This window comes from Epinephelus moara, chromosome 21, assembly GCF_006386435.1.
Source record: "Epinephelus moara isolate mb chromosome 21, YSFRI_EMoa_1.0, whole genome shotgun sequence".
In the NCBI taxonomy this organism is placed as follows: Eukaryota; Metazoa; Chordata; class Actinopteri; order Perciformes; family Serranidae; genus Epinephelus; species Epinephelus moara.
This window is the reverse complement of record NC_065526.1, coordinates 19,860,760-19,881,003: the sequence shown is the minus strand read 5'-3', so window position 1 is coordinate 19,881,003 and position 20,244 is coordinate 19,860,760. Positions and strand designations below refer to the sequence as shown.

Sequence of the window (20,244 nt, the reverse complement as noted above, 5' to 3'; positions counted from 1 at the left end):
GTAACAAGGCATGACTAATTGATTTATAAACGGTACTTCTGTGGGTGAAGCATTCCTTTTTAGAAAAGTAAAAGTATTGGTGATAATAACGTAAAAATACTCCAGAAAGTGCAACTACACTCTCACAAAAAACCCCCACTTTGTCACATTTACAAGGGTGTTTCCACCCCTGCTACTTCACCCACTGACGATGGTAAACTGTGTGCTGTAAAGTAAATGAGTGACGACAGTTTTCACAGAGACAATGACAAAATTAAGTTTATTTCATATAATAGACCATCATCTTTTCAACACCTCCGGACTGCGTGAAAGCAAACACACCAAAATAAGGCAACAGAAACTCCAGCTCTCCCTCTGCTATAAGCTTTCATATCAATATCAGTAAAACCTACAGTATCAACAGACCTCCAGATAAAGCAAAGAGAGGGGATTCCAAATAAATGCTTTACTCATTCATAAAGTGAAATCAGTTTTGCATAGGGCTCCCTGCTGGGGGCGAAGGCACAGAAGCATCTCCTAAACCAAGTTTAGCCTCACAGAAGCCGGCCTAAATCTTACAAACTCAGTTTTCATTTGGAGCGACGTGTGTGAGGCTGAACTAAGATCAACTGAAGAGAAAACACTGAACTCAACATTACTTCATTATAAAAGGGCCAGACGCTTTACTCCTTGCATAGAGTACACAGTCTGTGCGGTAAAACTAATTTTGTGCGAAACCTGAGGGAGAAAATGGCAACAAGGCACAGAGTCAAGCATGTTCACAGACATACAGTATATAACACACAATACATAAAGATATAAAGGCTTCAGAGGTCCATATATGCATTTATATATGTGTAATAAGTAAACAGAGTGAGTGCATAGCAGAGAGGCTAAATAGTAGCAGTGTGAAGACAAGGCAGCTAAATAAAAAAGGCCGTTTCACTGGTGATTGTCGACAAAAGGAAAATCCACCGTGCGGATACATACAACTACAAACAGCAGCAGTGCTCAATTACTATTCTAGAAATAACAGTGATCCCTTGTTTTCAATATTTCACAATACAAACATAATTCAGTAATCTTAAAAAAACAACAATAATAATATGGAATGTTTTCCCTTAATAACCTCGTGATTACCAGGAACACAGGAAGCAGGGACAGGATGGACTGAGATCGTCAGGCGCTGAGAGAAGAAACGTACAGCAGGCGTAAACATTAGTGCAAAGCCATTTTCAAGGAATGATTCAGCATGTGATAGTACATAAAAATAAAGAGCGAGAGTGAAGGCAGAGAAGGAGGGCACAGTGTGCTGATCGGGTCATCTGCTCCGTGACGCTGGAGGTGAAGTGTGTCGGCAGAAGGTGCAGAAAGGCTGTGGATTCCAGTGCATGTCTGTCTTGGTTGTCTTGTATGATTACAGGCCAGAGAGAGGCCCTGTTTACACCTGGTGTTAGTATGCATCCTGGGTGATTGGATCACAAGTGGACAGCTCTGAGTGCAGGTGTGAATGCATCCAATGCGTCCTCAATGCGTCTTAAGACTGAACGACCACACTGAAGGACGGCCGTCTCAGCTGACGTCTGTTTATCTGAGCAGTTTCCCACACATTCGTGTAATTGTGGCCACAATAACAACATCTGCCGCCATCTACTGATGTTCTATTTTTGGAGCTGGACTGCTCATTAGGAGGGCTGCTGGAATATATACATGCTTCTATTATTCACTGCAGCACACTCTCTGAGTGCAGAGCGACTCAGATGGAGCAGCAGAACGCCAGGCGCAGTTAAGTGAAACTTAACCATGCATAGCGGTGGGTCTAAAGGTTTGCTTTCACTCGCCTCTGCAGCAGCTGCTCCTCTCATCCATCGATTTGATCTGCTACGATTGGAGCAACTGACTGATAATCAACCCTGCAATTCAAAAGAAAGATCTCATGAAGAGTTCAGTCTGTGCTGCGTTCACAGACCCCTCAGAATTTAGAGAGGGGACACAGAATAATAAAAAATGACCCGAGCTCTGATTCTCTGTTCGAGCCCGACTGGGCCTGACTCGATCCGCGGCGTGGGGCCCATCGCTGCAATGCAACTTGGTTGGTAGTTAAGAGCCGTGATCATCTGTTCGCCGTGCTGCCATGAAACACTGCACACTACACGCACCAGGGGGCGCAAACCAATCTGCACAACCTGTCATGCACAAGACAGACTATTGAAATAACAGCAGGAGGCGAATTTGGAGAAGTGGTACAAGGAAACGTGTCACCCTCAGCTTTCAATAAATGTTTTAACTTAAAAAAACATGTTATAATATATAAAATATATTTTTACAGTAGAAACTCAGGGTTTTAAACTGCTGCCGTGAGCTGGGCTCAGGTCACACTTGAACAGAAACAGTGCAGGTTCATGTAGGGTCAGGCCTGTTCTTTTGGGGCCAGCGCTAAAGGACCGTCTCTGGAGCTGCTTTCCTCCTGCCACTGAACAGCCACTTCAATGTCTGCCCAGTTAGCACAAGCTCACATAGCAGCAGCTGTTCAACAGTCCCAACAAACTCACACTGACACCCAAACGACTCAACCCTGTCATAAACCTGTTAATAACTGTTATGTAACGTTAGCTGTGTAACGCTAACAGTTAGCCCTGTCACTGTGCGTGCAGCTGTGTGGACTCTCAGCAACTGTAGACGGAAATGATTCACGTTTTTTCTTATAGAGCGAGGAGAAGAGATCTGATCATAAGGTGTCACTCTAGACGCATGTGCACTCGTCCACTTGTGCTCTGATCACCCAACATGCACGTTAACACCAGGTGTAAACAGGAGAGTGGCAGAAGGCAAAGCACAGGAGCTTTTAAAGTCTCTTGGAAAGTAAACTGCTAAATAAGGTGAGTTTTTGGTTCCTGCCAGTTTCCTGCCAGCTCAGGTGTTTCGGGGAGGAAGCAGTGATCTAGAATTACTGTTGTTACAAATTCACAATATCATCTAAAAAACAAAAATAATCCCAGATCAATACTCCCACTCTGACACACTTGAGAAATGAAGGCCCTGGTGCACAGAGATTGCCACAGCAACGTGCAGCTCTGTAACTGGTCCTGAGTCGCTGGAGTGTATGTGCGTGCGTGCGTGTGTGTGTGTGTGTGTGTGTGTGTGTGTGTGTGTGTGTGTGTGTGTGTGTGTGTTTGGGGTTGATTGGTCCTTTTCTATTGGTCAGAGCCAGTTAGGGGGACCAGCTGCGGAGTCTCCACTTGTGAAGTTTTGTGTCCTGGGTGTGGCTTTACATCAGGTGTCTCCCGTGCACCCTCAATGTCCACAGCCACCTGAGCAGCGGCCTGCCGCTCACACAGACTCCCCAGCAGCTGAGCTGTTTTGAAGACAGAGGCGTGACCGGCGGGCTGCAGGGACTGGACCTTCTGCAGGTTCTGGAGGGTCCGCAGCATCTCGGCGGACACGATAGGCAAATGCTGCTCCTGGATCAAGCTGGTGCTGGCAGGTCGCAGGACGGTGTCACGCTGGCCTGAGGGCCTGGGCGCCGGCCTGGTCCGCTGGGTCGTTGAAGCTCGGACAGAGCTGAATGACATTTTCTTCTGTGGTGGGTGTGACTCTTCCTCCTCCACTGATTGGTCACTAGAATGTACTGTGCTGTCATCGGAGTCATCACTCACGCCCTCATCGTTGTCGTCGTGATCATCATCGTCCTCCTCTTTGGTGCCATCTCCGTCTGTGATATAGATCATGTCTTTGGGCAGAGAGGTGAACTGGTAGACCAGACGCTGGCCTTCCACCTTATTCAGTATGCCTCTCTGGTAGTAGTACCTGCAAGGACACAGAGGTTAACAAACCACACATCTACACACAGATATTGTTCTCAAACACATGAACACATTATGACGGCATTTGCAGTTAGCCTTAGCCGACTCTTTGTTTTGTACCTGAGTGCTCTCCCCATCGTCTCATAATTCATATCTGGCTTGTTCTTGTGTTTGCCCCACAGTCTGGCCACTGCCTTAGAGTTGACCAACTTGAAGATTCCTGCTTGGGGATTAGTCCATTTAATGTAGCGGGGGCAGACCTGTCGGTCTTGCAACAGCTCCATCAGGAACTGCCACAGGTACAGTGTGTTTCCTCCTGAAGCACAAACACAGGAAACATGATGGAAAAGAAATGAAACAACGTGGAAAATGACTTCTGTAAAAAGTGATCCCCTGTGATTGATACTGGTCTGTGCTGCTGCAGCCTTTACGTCAAGGCTGATTAAAAGTTGTACGTAGGCTCTACATAGCGTCGAGCAGATGCTACTTTACTGTGTTACAGTTACTTCGGGGGCTTTCACATCAGGGACCCGAGTCCGGATCACTTGACCCCAAAGTCCAGTTCCTCTGATTAGTGTGAACACTGGGTACCCTACACCAACACGGTATGCTCACAAACAATATGCTATGACTCACAAACATGCCAAGTTTGTAAAAAACACACTTTATTTTTAAGCACAGTAAATTTCCGCCACAGAGTTGTTATTTTAGAAGTGCCATTTCCTGCTGTAGAGTGAATAACAGACAGCTAGTTGACGGAGACAGCAAACCAGCTTGACAACATGGCCAAACAAGTACAATGCTGAGTATATTAAACTGTGTAGACCTTGAACTAATGACTAAGGAGAAATCTCTACCCTGTGGCTGAACCAGTGCTCTAAAAGGAGTTTTTAAACAAATATAAAGTCTTAATTTAATACTGATGCCTCTATGTCAGACAGCAATGCAGCCTGCTGCAGACACACACAGATCTGTCTTCTCTGTCGCCTTCGACCTGCATGCAGAGCTTCAGCAGGAGGCGGGGAGCTCCACACACGACATTATCATGCATCCCTAGTCTGCGGCGTCCTTTTCTACACTGTAGCACAACAAAAATGTCACATAGATGAAGGTGCAAGTGTACTCGGGTACATAACATTACTAATGTGAAAGCTGAGTGTGCAATACTACTTCTCGTTGTTACATCAGATTTAATGTAACATTGATTAGCAGGCGCAGTTTGCTTCTCTTTCACCATTTCAGTTCATTTTTAGAAACTCTTGTACTTATATTACTCCTATTGTTACTGTATTAGGTACTGGTTTTTACTTTTGCTCCTAGAAAACACCTTTATCTTGTACGTTTGTATATTCTGTCAGATATTTAATACTCTATTGTTATAAAACTGGGCCCAGTGAGTGACCCTGACTTGGGGAACCCACTGGTTGTCTGGTTGGGAATTGTTAAAATTGGGGTTACTCCACCTATTGTTACTGTAATTTGAAGCATTCTCTGGCACAAGAATTTCCTACAGGATACATAAAGTTGTATTGAACTGAAGTGAACTGAGTGGCAGGTGAATGGAGGGGGAGTAATCGTACTCAGGCACGGTGCAAAATCAATCACACCTAATATGAACACCCTTACTACTCTCTTTGATTTGGTTCATCTTGTCGTAGAAGAAGGAGCAGCCATAAATGTGTAGGACGAAATGCAATGCTACCAAATGAACCAATCACAGGTGTTGCAGTCTGCATTGCCGCAACGTGTGGTTCCATTTCATGCCCGTTAGGCTGCGCCGTAGGATACGCACCTACGGAGGCCTTACAACACAGATTCAATGCAGAAAAATAAGCCGGCCTTTATTCTGGGGGCTTTAAATTCAGACTTGTGCCGTACTGAGAGTGTAACTAGGTCTGACCTAGTGAGATTGCTGACTTTCGGCGCTTCTTCAGCCATGAGACCACCACATAAAGTTGCCATTACAATGACGTACGATGCCTGTCTCAAGGGAAGGGGCTGAACTAATTTTGTAATGTGTGAAATTACCTTTGTTGTATTTGTCCTTCTTCACTATAATATCTGGGGTGGGAGACTCTGCCCGTCTGTGTCGAGGTTTTCTCCCTGAGTGGTTCGAAATTCAAAGCAGGTAATTTAAAAAGATATTTAACATAATCACTCAATTATTTACAATTACCCATAATTCAGTTTGAGACGAGCTGATAACCCAGAAAGTGACTGACCTCTCTTTTTGGACTGCAGCTGTGCCGCGGGCTTCTTTGTGTGCAGCGAGTGCCACTGTGGCTGGTCGACAGCTCCCACGATGCCCTCCGCTGACACAGTCACCTGGGTAACAGGAGTAGTGATGACATCACCCAGTGATGGCAAGAAGGTCTGGGCTGCAGGGGGGGGGGGGGGCATAAACAGATTTAATGAAAGAGAACAGTGCTGTGACCACCGTGTCTAAAAATAACATCTCGCAGTCAGACGTGTCCTACATCAAAAACCGGCGGGGAGGTTTTATCAGGGCATCTTCGCTCTGTTCGCGGGCATGTGAGTGGTGTTAGCTCAGGTGAGTGTGCTTACAGTAGTGTTCCAGCGAGAGGGTGTCAGGACAGTCCATGTTGAGGAGCGAGTCAGCAGCAACAAGTGTCTCCATGGTCTCCTCCTCGCCACTTTCACATTGTTCCACTGCAGACGAGAAGGTAACATACAGGACAGTTTCAGCAGGTGGAGGAGGAGGAAAATCAAACACTCACTGTGAGCACCATAAATGAAAGTGACAACACCTGCCTCTGAATGGCAGATATTTAAGGGACAGAGGGCAGTGGAATAAACTTTTGTATCTGACATGCCCCCACAGCCGAATCAGACGGGTTCATGTACCCCCCAAATAGATAGGCTGGGACAGAGTTACTGCTCCAAGTGAAGGAGTTCAAGTATTTGGGTCATGTTGTTGGAGTCCAAGTAAATGGAGCGTGAGATGGACAGGTGGTTTGGTGCAGCATCAGCAGTGATGTGGGTGTTGAGCCGGAAGGCAAAGCTCTCGATGCACCAGTCAATCTACATGCAGACCCTCACCTATGGTCATGAGCTGTAGGTAGTGACCCAAGAGAACGAGAATGTGGATACAAGTGGCTGATGGTGTGTGTCAATTAGGGCTGTCAACGAATATTCTAAATTCGAATTTGAAAAAAAAATGGACCTTCGAATGTGAAAATTGATATTCGATTGTGGAGAAAAAAAACCACACCACTGCAGCTGCCCTCTTTGCGAGTGGGTGTTGGCCTGGGCCTCTGCACTGAACGCACTGGTGCAGCCGGTGTGGATGACACAATTGGTTAACATGGGCGCCGAAAGGAAACTGGCTTTGCTTCTTGGCGCTTCGAGGCTATTCGCACCGCTTCCGTGGGCGGTGTGGCCTGACAGTGAGAGGGGGGGCGAGTGAGAAGTCCGCGGTCGTTTATAACGTAATGTTATAGACAATGTGTTTTAATGTGTAGGTATGTTTCCAAAGACGTTTATGTTGAAATAAAAATACCTACAAGTAGTTATGTTTCCTTGTATTAATACATATACAAGTATGTTTCCTTAGTAGTTTGCCCTCTTATGGACATAATGCGAAAAAAAAAATTAAAAAAAATGGTTCGAACCTATGAGTTATTTTTAGAAGGAATATTCGAACATCATTTTTGAGCAATTTTGACAGCCCTAGCGTCAATTGATTTTAAGATCCTTTTATTGGTTTATAAAGCTCATAATGGTCTTAGTCCTACGTATTTATCAGATTTGCTTTTATTGTATGAGCCCTCTAGAACCCTCAAGTCTTCTGGTCGTGGCCTTTTAATCATCCCCAATGTTAGAACAAAAACCCACGGTGAGACATCATTTCATGACAATGGTCCACGTATGTCGAACAGCTTTCCTGAGGACCTGAGGGCCGCAGAGTGTTGATGTTTTTAAAAGCAAACTCAAGACCTACCTTTTTAGCTTGGCTTTTAATTGAAATTGTCTTTTATTTTTAATTTTTATTTTATTTATCTATTTTTTTTTTTTTAGATTTCCTTATCTTTTTAATTATTTGTTTGTTTTTTATTATTATTTTTGCATATTTATTTTTATTTATCTGTTTTTCTAGCTGGCATATTCTTCTATTTTGTTACATATTTATTTTAACTTATTTATTGACTGATCTAAAATTGTTTTCTATACTGAGTTTTTATCCTGCCTCTGGTGTTTCCCCTCTCCTCAGTTCCCAGTTTTTTATGAGTTATAAATTTAGTCTTTCCGATTACAGTCTTTGTTTTATGTGTGTGTGTGTGTGTGTGTGTGTGTGTGTGTTGGGGCAGTGGGTGGGGGTATTGTTTAATTGTTTTCATTGTGTGAGGCACTTTGTGTTGCATTCTGTTTGTATGAAAGGTGCTATATAAATTAAATGTGACTGATTGACAGATGTGAGTTTTCTCTGTAGGGTGGCTGGGCTCATGTGGAGGGAAATCTGAGTAGAGCCACTGCTCCTACATGTTTGAGGTGGTTCTGGCATCTGATCAGGATGTCTCCTGGGTGCCTCCTGCCCCGGCTCATCCGACTGGTAGGAGGCCCCGGGGCAGACCCAGAACACGCTGGAGGGATTACATATCTCATCTAAGATTTGACAGTGGTCTGGTAATTGTCAATGTTTAGTCTCAGGCTTTTTTTTCTTGGTATGTTCGGTCAACTCTGCATTCATACCACAACCAGCTGGAGAGGCTGGACGCTATCTACGCTTATCTATTTCAAATTTTCCACTTCACACGCTCTCATCTGCCAAATAAGCAAAATGAGCTTCATTATTTTTTGTTCCAGTAAAAATTCAAAAAATGTTGAACATGTTTGTATCAGAATAAATTATGAAATTAGTGAGAGTATGACTCCAACCAAATTCCTGGGGATACATACTGATGAATCTTTAAGCTTCAAGTGTCATACTGATGAACTGACAAAGATATTGTCCAAATATGTTGCCTTATTTTTCAAGCTGAGGCTTTTCCTTCCACTTAAAGCACTTTTAACCTTATACAAGTCTTATTTGAGCCTCATACATATGTGATTTTATATGGTGCAATAGCTCTCGATTTATCTGATGAAATTACAGATTCTACAGAAAAAAAGTTATATGCACCTTATCCTGGTCCAAGGTAAATGCTCCTACTGACCCTCTTTCTCATAGGTACAGTCTTCTGGAGCTCACTGAATGTAACATCTTTTATAATGCTTGTATAATGTATAACATTGTATTTATGCTCAACAGCAGACTCTGACCTTATTCCAGCTGAGTTTTCCTCTTATACAACTGACACTATAAAAAGCATCTTATAAAAGGGTAAAAAACGTAAACTTAAAAGTACAAGCTGCAGTGTGGCTTGCAGAGACTGATAACACTGTAAAAAATGTCATTATCTGTTTCTGTTTTCAAAAATATGTTAAAGCATGAACACCCTAAACAGCTGGGAAATTCTTAACTTGTTACACTCATATCCTTTTACACTGTACTGTTATTACCACCTTCCATGTGTGTCTATTTATGTTATCTTACATATGAAACCAGTGTTTAGACTGATGGAATAAATGTCTAGTGTAGTTAACATTAGGGTAGTTAAGTCACAAGGTTTTTGGTTAGTCTTAGGGTTTTTTTAGGTAATACATTTTACTGTGTATTACATGCATTTTCTTTTCTTAAATGGAAATAGACAACGTGTTTGTGATAGGGATGCACCGATCAGATATCTGGATCGAATATCGGCCCCAATATCATCAAAATAGATGGATCAGGTAACGGAAAATGCAACCTATACCTGAGGCGATCCTTTCCCTTTAAATCTATTGCGACACGAACTACATCATACGTCACGGAGCGAAGGAGATAATCTGCTGTGTGGAGGTATTTCACACTATTTCAACTGCTGTTGCACAATTGTTTATGTTAAAAATAAATAGTTCTTCACTGCATTAATCTGTTTCATCTTGTTTCATTTTATCTTAGAAAAGAACTGTGTGGTAATCAATGCATGATAGTCTAGTCTGTTCTACATGTAAAGGTATATAGCTTTGTAGGTCAACCATGGTATCGGATCGGTATCGCGTATCGGCTGATACTCAAAGCCACAGCATCGGGATCGGTATCGAAACTGAAAAAGCTGGATCGGTGCATCTCCAATTCGTAACCACATTTGTAAAATACAATCTGCTTCATGTCCCTATTTTCAAGCTTTTGATTGCTTATCAGCGTGTCCCATTTCACATTGCCACTATTTCCTATAAACTGTGCTTTTTAAAAATCTGTTTTTGTAAATAAAACTGTAGATTGATTTGAGTCTGTGGTGCTACAACTGACTCATATTGGTAAGACAGTGAGGTGTGGAGGGGACACAGTTAGTACAGGTACATAGCCTCAACAGGGCGTGGAAGAAAAGGTGGAACAAAACACAACCATGTTTTTTCATAATCCCCTGTAATGGATGGTCGTAACAAAACTACTTCATACAGCAGAAAGTGATTAAAAAGTTAAAGAAAGGACAGTGCCCTAATTTCTGCCTTCCACCTCAAAGCAATGTGAATATTATAATATGTATTTATTGTAAAACTAGAGCCTAGAGGGTTTTATATACACAGTTATCACAGAAAGACACCTTTTTTTTTTTTTTTTTTTTTAAAAGGCTACTTTAACTTAAAGATATACTCTGCAGGATATTCCTATATTCCTATGTATAGACTCGTAATCCCTCTTAATCATCACTTATGACTCATTACAAGTGTGTGGCGGTGTGTTTATCTGCAGAGCCTCTGCCTATATTTTCTGTGTTCTGCATGTTTATGAGTGTGTACCCCCACAGCGCTCAGGTGAGGTCGAGGCTTTATGAAAAGGCAGCAACCAGGTGCCAGACTACAACCAGCAGGCTTCCAAGAGACACAGTGCCAAAACAAAATGCAAATATAGCGAGGCAGAACGCCAAAATGGGTGACTAGGAGTGAATACAGGGCTGGCTTTTATTTTCACACTCGCTAGTGAGCGTGTTTACAGACTGTGAGCTCAGTATTTCAAAATGTATCTCCTCTTAGGTTTAAACTCGACTTTCCAAGCTCCAGTGAAATAGATACTGTTACAGGGTTGCAGCGATACACCGGTTTCAAGGTATCCCATGATATTAAAATTAATGGTTATCGCACTGTGTACATTTGCTTATCTGTGATATTGAAAAAAGAAATGCAACTGAACAGATAATCTGAACTGTATTTTAATTTTTTTTAAAAGAGAGACTTTTTACACATACTTCCATTATTGGTTTCAAGTTTTAAATACAGTAATACAGTAATAAAACATTTGTTTAACCAAAAATAACCCTTCAATTTTCATTCCTTTAGAGTCATTCTGACTGATAATGTAATAATAATTCTGTAATATCGTGATACCAAGAAACTGCAATATTTTCTGAGATGGTTACCGTACCATGAAAATATCATACCGCCGTGACCCTTCACTGTTACCACTTTGAAAGGTTTAACACAGCTCTTCTAAATTAGTTTTAGTTCTGATGTTAATCTCATTTCCATTACACTCCATCTGCTACAATGACATCATTCTGAACTCCATGCAAGGGATGATAATGATCAATCAACGATACGAATGTAATGTAAAATTTAATCAATGAAATACATACAGAAATAAATAATAAATACAATTTGCAGTCTCCTTTTACGGTATAGTGGTGTATTTTGAAAGCACGTTTCATTGACTAATATTGGCAAACACAGAGTGCACATATTTGATGACACGGCGGGCATCTTGGGATTTAGAAGAACGCAGCACTGACATTGTAAAATCAAGCAGGCAAAGTAAAGCATTGTTCAGTTATATTTTATGTTTCATTTGTCTGGGCCTCTACATCATTATATGTTTCACAGGTTATGTAATGCTCTCAGAGAATATGCAAGATGTTGCTGTGAGCTTTGGTTGAAGAAAAAAAAAACACATTTGGTATAAACAAAGTGTGTGGTTTTTTTTTTAAATCACAAGTAATAGATTGATCGTTAATGTTGCCAATGATTGTTTAAGGAATTTTTTGACAATTTGCAATCCTATTGCATACCTTGGGATGTACACACATTACGCTTTGCACTGTCTGTTTCTGTAAGCTGAAACCATTTCCCTTTTATTTACTTTAATTTCACAGATAACAAACAATAAATTGTGAAGAAAATAAAGCCTCCACAAAAATAGCATTTCAAGTCTTATGTGTGATTTATCCTGGCTTCATATGGGCAGAGGAAATCTGTGGTTGTCGCCAGGCTAATTTATACAATCTAAAAGGCCATAGGCTTGAGCTAATAACGTTAGCATATTTGTTTGACTAAACAAAACATGTTTAGTATAAGACAGTTGTTTTGTCAGTGAACCTTGTGAGTTGTAACGGAGCCAATTTATGTACCGTTACCTTTGTTAAATGTTGCTGTTGTCCCTGGTTTTATATGAGAAGAGGAAAAATCCACTAGCCGCTAGGCTAATTCATATAATGTAAAATGCCATAGGCCTGTGCTAAAAACATTAGCTTGTTGAATTTGTGGGGAAAATGTGTCCAGATAAAGACAAATGCTTTGTCTGTGAATACTGTGAGTTATAGTGAAGCTGATTTGTGTACTTGTGTCTGAAACTGTCTCTATTAAACCATGTTTAGCTGATTTGTGTACTTGTGTCTGAAACTGTCTCTATTAAACCATGTTTAATGTGTATTTAATGTGTGTTTTCAACTAAACTTGGAGGTGTAACTGCAGAGTGACACAAACACACCACCACACAAGTATAAATGCTCACAACGGCCACATGTGTAGGCTACGGCGTAGGGTCTGCAGCACAAGTCTAAAAATCGCTTAGGACTCAAGGAGTGCTCAAAGAAATATTTGACACGCCTCCACCTTTCTGCACCACACCCTCTCCTCTCATAAATACCAAACAGTCCCTAAGAGAGACTTGTCTGTAGTTTGGGTGAACTGGCCCTTTAATGATCCAAACAGATGATCACATAGGTAATATTTTTTTTAATATTGGTCTTCACTTCCAAACAGCTAAGATTAAACTACATTTTTTCACTTCCCTGCAGTGCACAGTCAGATAGATAATATCAGTGATGGTTCACTGGCTGTAGAGCTGCTGCCTCCACACAAACAATATAAGCAGCTGTGGGCTTCTGTAATTGATCACATCCATCAGCATACATCTTACCACATGTTTGTCCCCGAGGCCAAATATTATCAGAGGGAAATCTATTGTTTTGTGCCCATTTATTTGTGTGACGTGAGCAGTCTGTGCAGCAGTGAGCTAGTAAACATCTGCTAGCTAACAGCTGTTTGTTCTGGGCTCAAACACTTTGTGCCGCCGAGCAAAGCAGCGAAGCACCTGTCCAAACAAACAGCCCCGTCTAAAGAAACACCGCAGGTAGTCTGCTGTCTCCACAACTGTTGTTAGTCTGGAGTAAATTGACCATGACTGTCCGGGAGCGCTGTCAGTCACCGTTAACGTTAGCTAAGTTAACCGAGCCTCGCCATGCCCAACTTCAAACTGCTCGCTCCAACCGGGACACAGTGGGAAAAACAACCCGGAAACAGAAACGTAACTTACTTTTAACTCGCAGCACTGGTGAGGAACAAGCCATAGCACATGTGCTGTAGCCCCGAGTGACCACGTCTACATCCTAATATGATTCATTAACGGTCTTTCCCAGGCACAAGCCAGAAATGTTTTGTTTCACTTCCTGAATTTTTGCAGAGGGTGGTCCATGTGCTCGTGCGAGTGGTGCGACTGCGCATGTGCAGTCCTAGGCCTCTGATTCTGGTGGGACTTTGAATTTACTAAAACTGAAATTATATGGAGGACGAAAAATTACATAAGTATCAATAAATAAATACTACATTAAAGTTAAATAAATAAATAGCAAATAAATAGAGTGAATAAATGCTGAAATAAATTAATAAATACACCTACCCAGTTGACATGCAGGCACAGAAGTACACACATAGGTATATATAGTTGTATAAATACAGAAATTTAAGAATTTATTTATTTATTTCCTGTTTAAATATCAACTTTTATTAATTAATTTGTTTATTTATTTATGCATTTATTGATTTATTTCTATATATTTATACATTTATTTATTTATGCATTTATTTGTTTATTCCTATGGTCACTGATACATTTATTTATTTATCCACATATGTATTTATTCCTGGAACTACTTATATATTTATTCATTAATTTCCATATTCATTCTTTTTTTTCCTGTATGTGAACATTTGTTATTTATTTAAATATTTATTCATTTATTTCAGTATTTATTTACACATGTATTAATTTCTGTATTTATTGATCTTTTCTGTATATATTCATACATTTATTTATTACTGTATTTATTTATACATGTATTTAATTGTTCCAGTATTTATCAATTTATTTATTATTTTCTATATTTATTTACTTATTTATTCATACAGTTTATTTATTTATTCAGTGATACTTGTCATGTCATTTTTCATCCTCCATAAAACAAAACCTTCTCAGAACAAAGCTTAGACTGTTTACTTATCATTTGATTGGACTATTGGACGACAGGTGGGCTTCAGTCATGACGTGAATGGAGCAGGTAAAGAAAGGCTGGAGCGTTTGTGTGTGTGTGTGTGTGTGTGTGTGTGTGTGTGTGTGTGTGTGTATCTCTGCATGTGTTGTACACACTGACCTTTGAGCAGCTGCTGGTTATGCTCTGTCTGTGACTGTTCACATGCTAGGCCTGCATAGGAGAGCAGGTGTGGATGTGGAACCTGCTCCACAATCACTGCAGGATACTCTGAGTATCCCCCCAACTGCAAAGAAAATCAGATTAAATCAGGTCAGAATTTCTCTGATTGAAATTTGTTTCACCACACACAACAAAATCCATCACTGCTTGACATTCACTTACCTGTGACATGCTGATGTGGTCACTGGCAAAGTCAAAGATGAGCTCTGACTGTTGCAGCATGGCTGAATATCCCAAACTAACACACAACCTTTAACTGTGTGAAAACAGCATTGCAGCTTTCCTCTGAAGACTATCAATAACTGAAGAGGTCAGATGTGTTTTTTTTCTTTTTGTCCTTACAGATCCAGTTTTTGGAGACAATCCTCAGATGAACAGCACTTGACTGTCAGTGTGAATCAACCAGACAGCTCCCCCCAGGATACGACGAGGCCAGTCTCTGTCCATGCAGCGCAATTCAACAGTGGAAGAGTGATGCGAGTAAACTAATTGACCAGAGACACAGAGGCGTCACAGGAAACCCGTGTTCACTCGCTCTGCTTCGACTCTCGATGAGGAAGTGGGGGCTGCTAAACTGTCCTGTGGTCTGACTGAACCTGCCAGATAAGAACACAGAGAAACAAGAGCAAATGTGTTAGAGGCAAAACACAAAGTGTGAGTCTCACACCTGCTGCAAATATCAGACGGTAACCAGCTGGACTTTTTAAATAAAAATGTCCAAATAAAGTAAAATGTTGTCACTCTGTTTCGACAGGCAGAGAAAGCAGCACAGCCTGCTTCCCCCTTTCATATATCTTGTTCTTTTGCTCTTATCTTGCTTCTAAAAGAGGCCAAACCAGCAACAGGAAGGAAGCGTTTGCACTGCAATGTGTGCCTGGGCGTGTGTGTGTGGTATGAGTTGGGGGGAGGCAGCTGGCATTGAACTCGAAACATCATGTCTTTGCACAACGTTCAAGGTTTCAGGGGCGTTACGCTCACATTCCTAACAACATGACTGTGAAAGGGACATTCAGAACAAAACTACAAAACCTACTCCTCTTCTGGACTCCCCCTTATTCTCTCCTCATCGCTTGTTTTTCTTTGCCTCCTCTCTCTTGTCCTCTGGCCATGTTAGTTCCTTTTAATCGCTCGGCCCCATTCCCCTGATCATCCCTGCTCCTCTGTTTAAGTAATCCTGAGGTTAAAGTCAAGCGTTTTGTGAATTCAGTCTCTTTTGTTGCTGCTTTACACCGGCCTCCCCCTCACAATCGTCAGATTAAAGTTGTAAACACTGTTGGCACACCTGCACTTACCTTCAGCCCTCCTCTGTAGAAGATCACGCCAGCATTAAGGTTTTGTGCACAATAGATCTCCCACTGTGAACAAATCGCCTCCAAGGAAATAAATATAATCACTGAGCTCCTACATTTTAATCCCATTAATCCTCAGTTTGGTAGTCTCACAGTTCCTGAGCACGCTTCTTTGTCTTTATATGTTTGTGTGTATGTGTGTGTAATAGAGGCACAACATGTTTGGGTCAGTTATCACACAGGAAGCACAGCTCAGTTAGGAGGCACCGCTTCCTGAGTTCCTGCGCCAAACCGCTGCCAACATCATCTGCCAGCAATGGCCTTCTCATTTTCGACTTCCCTCTGATGTGCACAGTTGTTTGGTGCTCGATGATTCACATAGGATGTGAGTGAAAATGGCGGATAGTTACTTTCTCTGAGCTGTGTTTTAAAGTTAGTGAGGAGAAATGTTCTGCCTTTTTAAAACCATGCTCTGTATGCAGTGTGCAATGCTCAGTTAGAGGAGACATTAGAGCTGAAACTGAAAAATGAGCAGCATCTGTAACAGTTTTCATAATTGATTCATTGTTTGAGTAAGTTTTAAGAATTAATATAAAGAATTCTCTGGTCCCAGCTTTTTAAAACGTGAATATCTGCTGGTTTTCTTAGACTGCTTTGATGGTATGCTGAATATCTTTAGGTCTAGACTGTTGGTTGAACAAATACATTTGAAGATGTCACCTTGGGCGCTTGGAAAATGTGACCATGGAAGAATTACACAGGCTTAAAGTGTAAGGGAGCCCCTCTGGGTCTCACCTGCAAAATGTCATTCAAGTTGGTTAAAACGTACTGATCAGGAAGAGATTCAAAATGACCACAAAGGAATTACCTCAGAGAAACACTACCATCCACAAAGAGACACAAAAAAACAAAGAAGATACAAAACTACCTCAGAAGGACACAAAACATCCACAAACAGACACGAAATTACCTGTAAGAGACACAAAACCAAAAAAAGATGCACAACTAGAAAGCAATGCAAAACAATGTCACAAAAAAGGCCAAATAACTAAAGAGTGTGCGTCTCTTGCTTCTCTGTGGGGGTGGGTGGGGGCTTTTGCATTGCTGTCTCCAGGGCCCCATTGTCTGATAATCCGCCCCTAAATGTGATGGGCAGTTTTACTATTTCATGAGAAAATAACAAGTCTAGGCCAAAACCCACTGGCCTTTACGGCTGGACTGTGTATTAAACACGAGAAGTCTTTTAATTTGAAACAGGAAGCGGCAGCTTTGATCGGCTGTTGTGGTCCAGCCCAAAAATTCATACAAATACTTCTTGAAGTGAAAAACAAGACAGTGAGACGCAGTCACACAGCAGAGGGGAGCTGCTTCCTCTCTGCAGCTGTACCCACTGATCATTTAACACAACCTTCGTCTCTTTAGCTCCACTCAGTACATCCCCACGGGACTAGTGGAGGCTGCAAAGCCATCGCCCACTATCAGAGCCAAGTTCTGCCAATAACGATAGTTTGTAAAATGTCCTGTCGGTGTAGATTAATTGGCCACACCAATTATTTGGTCGACCTCGCGTTATGGGTTGTTAGTAAGGTGGCACACCCGTTCCGACATTGTAACTAGGCTTGTCATGATAATTCTGTTCTCGGGGGTCTTTGCTGCTGCTTTCCCTGCCTTCCATGTAGGCACATGGTGGGGGGCGGGGAGGTGTGCTCTCTCTGCCTAATGCAGGATTTACACTTCTGCGTCAAATTGATGCCGTACCTACGGTGTAGGCTCTGCTTCGACTCCTTTGGCGAGTCATACCTCGGGATTTAACCAGCTTCGGGAAATCTCTGCTCGTTGCTAGGCTAATTTATGCAATGTAAAATGCCATAGGCTTGTGCTAATAACGGTAGCATGTTATATTTGTTTGGAAAACATGTTCAGTATAAGACAGTTGTTTTGTCAGTGAATCTTGTGAGCTGTAATGGAGCCAAATTTAGTGCCGTTACCTTTGTTAATTGTTGTTGTCCTTGGTTTCATATGAGTAGAGGAAATCTCCGCTAGCTGCTAGGCTAATTTAAACAATGTAAAATGCCATAGGCTTGTGCTAAAAACATTAGCATGTTGTATTTGTGGGGAAAATGTGTCCAGATAAAGACAAGTGCTTTGTCTGTGAATGCTGCGAGTTATAGTGAAGCTGATTTGTGTACGTGTGTTTGAAATTGTCTCTATTAAACCATGTTTAATGTGTGTTTTGGGTGTGTTTTGAATCAACTAAACTTTACAGCACTTCACAGAAACCTCCGCCGCTGACTACTGTTTTGGAGGTGTAACTGCAGAGTGACAAAGACACACCACCGCACAAGTAAATGCTCACAATAGTGTAGGCCACGTGCGTAGGTTATGGCGTAGGGTCTGCATAGAGCTGATGTAAATCCTGCTTTAGGCTTACTGCGTAGGCGTAGGAAAGGCAGAGGTCCCGAAACAGAGTCATTCCACCAAATATAAAACTCCAAATTGGAATAAAGTTTTCTTTGACTACATTGGTCCTGACTGAAATATAAATTCTGTAATAGCGTGATATGTTCTGAGACAGTTATCGTACAGTGAAAATCTCACACCGTTGCAAACGTATTCTGATTTCTTTCCCCATATGTTTATTCTGACTGTCTTTTCATGTGAAGTTGTAGACAGGTTGAAACATAACTAACAGCTACTCTCCACTTAACCTGAAAACCCAGTTCTGGATCTACAGAATGGGAATCATGCCATGCTTCTTTTTTTTTTTTTTTGGAATCAATAAATGTAGCACAGAAGACAAAGACTGCTGCATTTGGTGCTTTTTTTTCTTTCTTTGAGTGGTAGCTGCCGCTGCCTGCCATTGTGCCATGTGTACATACTGTATGTTCATTGTTAGTGTGCCCTGCAGCCTGCTGCTTCTATAGAGTAACAGCACAGAGCCTTTGTTCATCAGTACTCTGGTCACATAGGTTTGTCTCTGTGGCCTCGGCGCTGGGATCTGAGTCTGTGAAGTGGTTGCCAGGCCCCTGAGGACACTGATAAGCCCCCATAACATTCATTCCCCAGTTTGTGTATGTGTGTGTGTGTGTGTGTGTGTGTGTGTGTGTGTGTGAGGGAGAGAGCGACCGAGATAGAAAGAGTGCGGCTGTATTTGACAGAAAGGGGCAGAGAGTGTGTATGTGTGTGTGAACTAGGCCAGGCTGATAACAGTATGGCAAGTGAGGGAGCAGCTGATAAGCTCCTCTTGTTGCTTGCGGTAACCGGGCCTTGTTAAATGAACACAGTGAAATGTGGTGTGTGTATGTGTGTGTGTGTGTGGAGAGGAGCAGATTGGGAATCGGGGAATGGTGGACGTGGTCACAACACACACCTCTGTTTTTACAGCCCCCCTGCTGTGCACATGTATTTGTACTTTAGCTGCCATTAATAGTAAATCATATTTTTTTTTTTACATAACATTTCTGGCAGTGTGTTTAAACTGCGTAAAACTGTCGCACACACACTCTCTGAAAAACACTTTCACTTTCTCTTAAGCACATGTCAAGCAACATACAGTCACCCGGAGAGCTTCTGACACTTTCTTCTGCTGTATGGAGTACTTGTCATGAGACAGAGCAGTGGGTCTGTCCTGTGGAATAATAAGCAGTGGGCTTACCTTGTGTTTACAGCTTGTGTCTGTATGTGGCAGAGCAGCAGCTGCCTGGAGGATCCAGAAGAGGAACGGAAATTGTTCTCATCCCTTTTGGCAAACACAGAACCTTCATCTGCTCACAGACCTGGGATCAGTTTCCCCTCGTGAATCCCCAGTCACCAAGGAAAGTGCCACACGGGCTTTAGATCACTGTTGATTTTTTTTCTTCTTCCCTTCAGCCCTTGCCAGTTATTGCTTCCTCTTTTTTTTTCCAGAGAACTGCCCCCCCTGTGAGTCCTGATTGGTTACCTGTGTTGTGAGTCAAGGTAACCCATAGTGACCATTGTCAGTGTGGAGCAAATGTAAACACGGGCGTATTTGCAATGTAAAGCAGCAGAGAGCCAAGCAACTGGTCTGCAAACAGCCCAGTGGGTTAGATGAGGGTGGACAGACTGGATGATGAGCTCACTAAATATCAGATTAAATCAGCAGGTCAGCTTCAAGTAAACAACAATGGACTTTCAATGTATGACGTTAATATTAACATATGTGAAAAATGTAGACATAGGCTTATATAGACAAACAGGCTGACACACAGGAAGATAGATGCACAAAGTAAAAACAAGGCATCAGTCTTTCTCCAGTCCCTGATGCTCCCTAGTGGCAAAACTCTGCACCAGCACCTCAAAACAAGTTTGATCAGTCTTCTCATGTCCTGTCTCTTTTTTTAAATAAAT

At 41.9% G+C, this 20,244-nt stretch overlaps 1 protein-coding gene across 3 annotated transcripts; it reads right to left on the bottom strand.

The window, feature by feature from the left end:
• Window positions 1–230: 230 nt before the first annotated feature.
• On the bottom strand, window positions 231–19,747 carry LOC126382696 (ETS-related transcription factor Elf-1-like). 3 transcript variants are annotated; one of them, XM_050032724.1, is made up of 8 exons: window positions 19,532–19,747; window positions 14,750–15,183; window positions 14,528–14,651; window positions 6,348–6,452; window positions 6,005–6,160; window positions 5,811–5,885; window positions 3,903–4,098; window positions 231–3,786 (listed from the first exon to the last, which is right to left on the bottom strand). In XM_050032724.1, exons 2-8 carry the CDS (start codon window positions 14,807–14,809, stop codon window positions 3,174–3,176), a joined length of 1,329 nt encoding a protein of 442 aa, XP_049888681.1. In that variant the 5' UTR covers window positions 14,810–15,183; window positions 19,532–19,747; the 3' UTR covers window positions 231–3,173. The 3 variants fall into 3 exon arrangements, with proteins under 3 accessions (XP_049888681.1, XP_049888682.1, XP_049888683.1); XM_050032725.1 differs by lacking the exon at window positions 19,532–19,747 and adding an exon at window positions 15,880–16,048; XM_050032726.1 differs by lacking the exons at window positions 14,528–14,651; window positions 14,750–15,183; window positions 19,532–19,747 and adding an exon at window positions 13,414–13,575.
• Between the last annotated feature and the right edge of the window lie 497 nt (window positions 19,748–20,244).

Coding starts and splice junctions, on each gene's coding strand:
- LOC126382696 (XM_050032724.1), bottom strand. CDS start 14,809: ATGCTGCAACAGTCAGAGCTCATCTTTGACTTTGCCAGTGACCACATC. Junction 14,652..14,749: donor ACCACATCAGCATGTCACAG/GTAAGTGAATGT, acceptor TTTTCTTTGCAG/TTGGGGGGATACTCAGAGTA. Junction 4,099..5,810: donor GAAGGACAAATACAACAAAG/GTAATTTCACAC, acceptor TTTGTGCTTCAG/GAGGAAACACACTGTACCTG.